At 36.6% G+C, this 7,561-nt stretch overlaps 1 protein-coding gene across 1 annotated transcript; it reads right to left on the bottom strand.

The window, feature by feature from the left end:
• Positions 1–2,673: 2,673 nt before the first annotated feature.
• Positions 2,674–7,561, bottom strand: LOC140164835 (GTPase IMAP family member 4-like). The gene is made up of 4 exons (XM_072188213.1): positions 7,316–7,561; positions 5,410–5,460; positions 4,659–4,959; positions 2,674–3,539 (listed from the first exon to the last, which is right to left on the bottom strand). The coding sequence occupies exons 1-4, from the start codon at positions 7,338–7,340 to the stop codon at positions 3,098–3,100; spliced, it is 819 nt and encodes a 272-aa protein (XP_072044314.1). The 5' UTR covers positions 7,341–7,561; the 3' UTR covers positions 2,674–3,097.

Genomic DNA, 7,561 nt, shown 5'->3' on the forward strand with positions numbered 1-7,561 from the left:
TGCCTGGGTAGTACGTTTAACTAAATAATGACGCACACAAATAAATTAAACAATATTTTAAACATAATAGTAGTTTGAAATATTCTTGCATTTTGTGAGTGTATTAAAGATAGTAAGATTATTTTTGAACTGCAATATCCCAACGCAACGTTCGTACGTAGCATGTGCGCTACAAACTCGGCGTTAAAGAGCTGTTTGAGCGAGTTAATATCGTTGCATAAATCACTAACTCTGCCAATAAGGACCTTTGAGAAACAGATTCGGTCCGGTTTGATGCAATGTGGATCAGGCTTCCGGTTGCTATCAGTGTAGCATCATGTCGTTTAGAAAAACTTAATCCCATGGGACGCGAACTGTGGACCTACTTTCAATAATTATAAACAATAAAACATCATCTTTTGAGAACTAAAATTGTGGCTAAATTGCTTGTTGAAATTTATATCTGTTTAATTATTTGATAAGAATAATTCACATACTTTTTTGGGGTATAGGAAATATTAAAATCGTCTCGCAAGCGGTAAATAAATCTTTGTATATTACTCATGTGCTATATTTTAGAATCTGTACTGTAAAAGGCCGCTAATTTCCAGGTTAGAGTCACTGGATAAATCATGTCCCTCTTGAAATTCTTCCTTTTTATTATTTTGAAGTGCAGGCAAAGTTGCAGCAAAAATGTATGTTGCAAACGGTTATGTTGCACGCTTTCCCGCGTTGCTATGGTAAAATACATTGAATAAGTTCTGCTATGCAGTGGACAGTTTGTTGAGTAAATGCTATCTAGTTGTTGTTGCAATAGCTGCCCTATGCTCATATCTTTCAATAAATCGCAGATGTACGTAGCCTAAAATGTATTTACAGTTGATTCCAGAGACATTCCAACATCGTTTATTGTTACAAGCTACTCTTCTGAAAGACATTTACAATTTTATGCACTTCATGAGATTACATCCTGGTTGTTTACGATCTGTGTTTCAAATGCGTGTGTCCTCGGTTTTAAATGTAAAATTAAATGGCGTGTAAATGTTCGAGGACCACGTTCAATACGAGAACGTAGGGTGTGTGGGGTACGTTTGGTGTTTTTGTTCCGTTAGCAGTAGACTTCGGTTGTATATATAAATGCGCATATACAAATGCGCACGTGACCAGATGGCCAGCGCCATATTTGCATTACATCACTGTCAATCACTGAAATGGCGATCATTGAAGGAGTGGCTACAGTTGTGACCTTGTTTCGTGGCTAGCACTGGCAAGGAACATTGGCTGGAGGTTCGATGCTATAAATTTGCAAGGATAAATCATGGATATCAAAGGATCATGATTATTGCACATCACCCCCCCTGTACAAACATAACTAATGTTTATTTATTTATTTTTATTTATTTATTTATTTATTTATTTATTTATTTATTTATTTATTTATTTATTTATTTATTTATTTATTTATTTATTTATTTATTTATTTATTTATTTATTTATTTATTTATTTATTTATTTCTTCGACGAAAAACGAAAACCCTGTTCTATTTTGAACAAATTTGGAAACAAATTTTTCCTGTACAAATGAATGCCGACCCCAAATTTCGGAAATTTCAGGACAATTTTTTTTTGTATTTTCTCAAATTGAAATTTATTTACAGATTTTTGTGATTTTTTGGGTTATTTAATTTTTTTTTTTTAATACCAACAGACCGACCGACCCTACTTGAAAGGTCCGTTCGCCCGTAGAACAGGGTTTCTCTCTTTCTCGCCTTACTTATAATTTTATAAATATTATTTGCCCCCCCTTCCCCCAAAACCACCCCCCCCCTTTTACACTCATAAATTAATTGTTTTTTGCTAACTTTCCCCTTCCGTGTAAAGTAAAACTTTATAAGCCGGTTGAATCAAACTGAACAAAATTGACGTATACAATTGCAATATAATACCATGGCAATAATGTGTATGACCTCAAAGCATGGATCACATACGTGATTGGACGTCAAATTGTCATATATGACGTATGAGCGTGATGTATAGTATACGAGTCTTCATCAACATCTTCCAGCCGGGATGATTAGATCATGTACAGTCATCTACGTGTTTATACTCTAAATTGTACGTCAAAGGTTGACAAAGGGTGTACAGATTACCGATTTAGCATGGGGACACAAAAGGTGCTTAAAACACATTTTGAATTTGTTTTTTTGTTTATTTTAGAGCGAATGAGTAAGTTAGAGTTGAGGAGGTCATCTAGCCTATTAGTTTGAGAGGGTCATTATGCCGAAAAGGGCTAAAGTTATAGTTTCCTCAATTTACGTTATAATTAGAGTTAAAATTAGGGTCACAGTTATGTTCATTGGCGGCACTACGGGGGGGATACTATTCTTGACTCCCAAATAAATAAATCCATGACCCCTTCCTTCCGAAGAAAATGACAGCCCCTAAGTTCCCTACGTGCAAACATTATCAAATAACATCATCGGCAGCTACCCAGTTCTGACCTTAATGCCAGTAAGAATCACATTTCGTCATCAATATGGCCAATTGCCACGCCCATTTAGCACGGAAATAATGAAATATAACTTTTAAATCAGCTATATCTAGCTTTTCCGTCATAATTTTTTTTTTTTTTCCGTAATGGAAAATCCAAATAAAGAGTTTATGTTTCGGGTCAAATTATTTTGCCCTTTGCAATCAATGCCACTATTTTGCAAAGCCAATTTTCCTTGTAACCTGTCATTTTCGCCTATACTTTTGCGTGTGGAATTTGTGCACATCCGGGTACCTTACATCGTTGAACACGGTATGGCGACTTGTAGATGTCACGTGCGCATTTATATATGCGCATTTATATATATACCCGAAGTCCACTGGTTAGTCGCCTTATAAAAGAATGAAATAAAACAGCACATTCTATAATGAAATCACAGTTGTTACCATAACGGTATGTTATTCTTTTCCACTCTCTGGTATTTTTTTGTTAGGAATACTAGATATGGCAGATATGACTATTACAAATACATAAACAGGCATGAGAATGATCATCCATGAAAAACCTAAAGTGTTTGAAAAAAAAACAGCCTGAAAAAGTGCACGAGTTGAAATATTATTGATAAAGTCATTTTGACGTTGCCACTAGCATTTGCAAACCTAATTGTGCTAAGACGCTGGCAACTACTGTGATGAACTCAAGGATCTCGTCTTGGTTATCCACAATCGTTTCAATGATGCGCTCAAAAAACCCGACTTTCGCAGCTATCGCCACCTCCGTTCCCTGCTTGTCCAACTTGTCTTGAAGCTTCTGGGTTACAGCAGCATAGACCATGTTACTGTAATATCCGCCATTGTTTGCGCGAATTATATCATTTATGCCTTGAATTAGTTGTTTTTGTTGATTTACTTTCGTTTCGCCGGTTGCCAGATTATTTACAACCAAGAAGCGGTTGCCACATTTAGCAAGCACATCTTTTAAGTACTGAGGGCATCTCTTGATGAAATCTTCAATCGTCATATTCTGACGATCAAGTGCATCCCCTCCAGTGAAGATGACCATCATGTGCCTGTTGAGAAAAATATAAAGATAATAAAATAAAATAACGTGGTTTAAGGTGGTTGGTCCGATTTTGCCATGCTTTCTGCCTTACATGAGACTTTCAACAGCTTTTTGGATATTACTAGCAGCCAAATAATGAAGCACAATAGCCCATAGAACAATAAAGGTAGAACACCAACATTAGGAATGCGGGTAACACTTTATAACCACACCATCTCAAGGAAATATAGCTCAGACTTAAAATTGTATTGAGCTTATGAGAGAAAGCATGAACTTTCTTTTCCTATCTTGAAGACATCTCCAAATAAATGACACATAAGCAAAGAACTTGAAAGTATTTCTAAAGATTTAAATATTGTTATTTACTACGCCGTTATGTCGTAGCGGATCAGATTAGCTGATGTTTCTTTAACCAGACTGTCCGGGTGGACACACACTTAGGTCCTGATGGGACCAGGCTCAAGCCAAGCTTAAAAAGCTTATAAGAAAAGGAGCAAGGAAAAGAAAGGATACTCCCAACAAATCAATTGTACAATATGGCTCTTAGCCCTTGTGTCGAGAAATAAGAAACTGGGAATTCTTATTCCGTGCCCTGATACAAAGGCTTTAAGTTAAAGGAACAGTCCGACAATCACAACTTTAGGCCTTATATGTTAGAAAAATAATTATCGAGCACGAATCACGTGGTTTTATTTAAAACAAACTCTTATTAATTTTTAAAACGAATAAAAACAACCGTCTCTCACCACGCCATATTCAAATTCCCCGGGCACCAAAATTGCCTGTGGCAATGACGACCCAGTAACACAATGATAGCTGACGACAATTGAGCACAAATAACCTTGACGTCAATTGCCACAGGTAATTTTGACGCGGGCATTTTGAATATCGCGTGTTGAGAGCCGGCTGTTTTTATTCGTTTTTATCAAGGACATTGTGAAGAATGAAACAGGCCTTTACTTTCCTGATTCTGAAAAAAGAGAAAAAAGGACAAGTGATCATCGCAGCCGCAAAATAGAATAGAGTGGATAAAAAAGGCAGGAAATAGTGTTGAGCTGGTCAAAATCTATTGATGTGTCAAAGGGTAAATTATTAATCATTTGAAACATAACTAAATCTGACGTACCTATGTACATCTTTCCCAAAAGTGTCCAAAATAAGTCGAAAACTTTCCTCTATTTCCCGAGTAAATCGGCCAATTTGCATCACCAGCGCTATCACATGAGGACCCGGTGAAGAGAGTATCAGACACTTGGTTAGCTCTACTAGTGTCTCATAATTGCTTATTTCTGTATCGAATAGGCCCGGAGTATCCACCACACGAAGTTCTTCTGAGAGAACCGTCTCCTTGGATGCTGTTGCATATTTCGTAATGGATTTGGCTGATGCAGATTCTCGGAATACTGGTTTTCCAATAATTGTGTTACCTGCAATAAGAGCATATGATTATAATTTGATATTTAATAATATCTTTTTTTATAACTTTTTAAACACTGCTTGTTTTGTTTTTTTTATTTGGTTTTTAAGTAACAATATAAGAGAATAACTGTTTTATTTTAATTAAGGTTTTCGATATTTGTATAGAATTCTCTTTTAATATTTGTGTTTATTTCAAAAATGGTCAGATATTTTTTAATTTCTAATTGTGCTTTTTAGAACACACTATAAATAAAAGTAAATAAGTCCAGCTCCAAGGGTGTTGGAATATTTAGCTATACCTTAGTTTGGCCTGTTTAAGTCCTTGTGCACCATTGTTTTTATATTAATGCCGTGCTGAATAGATGGTAGGGAGTTGAATTCACCACTAAAGACACGACGTAAATTCAATTCGATTCATCCCTTTGGCCCCTTTGGTTTGGACTATATTTTTTACATACCTGTAGCACTTTTTCCTGCTCCTGTCCTCCCTACCAACACGATTCTTTTATCTGAAATGGAGAAGGAAAAAGGGGAAAACTATAAGGAGATGTTAAATAATCAACTGTAGCACCCCCCTCCCCCTTCCCCACCACACGTCTCCGAGTTCAATTCAATTCTTAAGGGCAAACATTTCGAAATGAGTGGGCAAGTTGGGTCATTTTGGAGCACATTTGGGGGCACCTTGCCAATATCACGTCCCTTAAAGGAAATCTGTACCATAAACTAATCAATGGCTAATATAGTTATATACCCCTAAATTAAACATACCAGACGGTCTATATGAATTTCGGAATATTCCTAACAAAGAAAAAGCACTTTTAATCCTTCGTTTCTGCGATTCATGGAAGCCGCCATGATAGCTCCTTTCTGCCACAAGCGGTCAGTGTAACCTTTCACACAGACCCGCGGCGAGCGTGTGTTGCTATGGCATTCGCAACCCCACAGCGAATTTTGGTTTTAGTGCTGTTTTTACTTTTCGTTCTCAAAAGACATTATTGATCATAAATATTACTTAAAATACATTTTTTTATGTTCTTCTGTAGTTTTATGGGTAAAAATTGTCGCGTTTTCTTTTGAACGAATGTTGAATCTAAACTTTGGTAGTATTCGCTTTGTGTCACCAAAGTTCACGAGGGACGAGGCTCGTGGCACGGATTTCGCTGGTTTCAAAATCGGTGTACCGTTACAGCGTAATAAAATACATCGGGTATCAATATGGCCGCCACCATGGATTACAAAACGACCGCTGATTGTCGTAAGGAATTAAGAATTTCTCCTTTATTTGGACGTATATAAGCTTGGGACTTTTACTGTTTGTCGTTTTTATTATTACTGCAACTATATAGCCATTGATTAGTTTATGGTACAGATTTCCTTTAAAAGGTTGGTCTTATAAACCCTGGAATTATAAAAAATTTAGGGCCTCATAACTGCTAAATTGTTTGTCTCAAGTATATAAAAGTATACATATTTAGAATGGCAAAGACTTGACAAATCCACCTGTGATTTAACATTTGGGCAGAAATGGTCAGTTTGGGAGAAAATCATAACAAATTTGGGTTTTTTTACCAAATTTTTTTCTTTCGGGAAATGTAACAAAAAATTATTGGGTAAAAAAAGAGAACTTAGAGAATTTTTTATCCAAAATGATTGAAAAATGCTCAATTTCATAAAATATTTTTTCTTTGATGAGTTTTGGGATTTTGGGGACAAGTTATAATGCAAATATTATTATGTGCAAACACACATGTATTTTACATTATCACAAGGGTTTGCGTTAGTTCACAGGGGTCTGTAACTAAAAAATGCCTGACTTTTCTAAATCAAATGGATTTGGGTCGTTCTTGAATCACCAGTATTTCTCAGTTAAAATGCCTAGCACTGCAGTGTACAAAGTGTTATCTCACTTCTCCGCACACACCACCAAATCCCACCCAGATCCCACTACCACAACAAAAATCTGCCGACGCCCACATAGTCATGTCATCTCACTTCTTAATTTCAAACACACACCGTCGCCCATATGCACATCCCACACATCACCAAACCCACCCGACACCACCACCCCAACAAAATTCTGCCAACGCTCACATATTCATGTACATGGACTAATAGTCATTCATTACATTCACGTGCATGGCTTCCCACCATACATAAACAATGGCTTCCCTCACTGAATAAAAGTACCTCCAACGGCTTGTCGTTCACCACATGTTAACCTTTTTTCCCTTGCCTAACTCATTTTTATTTTTTCAAAACAATCGTTTTGGTATGGATGAGGTATCAATGTATGCGTTTTTGCAACAAAATACACGAGTCTTACACGCATCATCATGCATAGCTTGGTCTCCACCACAAACTTACCCGATTCCGCCTCTCCGCTGGCCATGGTGTGCGTCTGCGACCTACTTATATTATGAAATGAAACTTATAATCGTGCTTTTCTTCAAACTGGAATCCACAAAATATTGCGGTCACATGGAATTGAATTTTATGATAAAAGTATACTTGAAGTTGTCAAACTACTGTGGTCTGTAGCAGTTGCCTATCTAGTTTAGCAAAAAAGACTTAAACGAGAGTTGCGCATCCCAGGAAGTAAACATTGGCCTG

The sequence above is a fragment of the Amphiura filiformis genome, chromosome 11 (genome assembly GCF_039555335.1).
Source record: "Amphiura filiformis chromosome 11, Afil_fr2py, whole genome shotgun sequence".
Taxonomy (NCBI): domain Eukaryota; kingdom Metazoa; phylum Echinodermata; class Ophiuroidea; order Amphilepidida; family Amphiuridae; genus Amphiura; species Amphiura filiformis.

Coding starts and splice junctions, on each gene's coding strand:
- LOC140164835 (XM_072188213.1), bottom strand. CDS start 7,340: ATGGCCAGCGGAGAGGCGGAATCGG. Junction 5,461..7,315: donor CAGCGGAGAGGCGGAATCGG/GTAAGTTTGTGG, acceptor TCTCCATTTCAG/ATAAAAGAATCGTGTTGGTA. Junction 4,960..5,409: donor AGCAGGAAAAAGTGCTACAG/GTATGTAAAAAA, acceptor CTCTTATTGCAG/GTAACACAATTATTGGAAAA.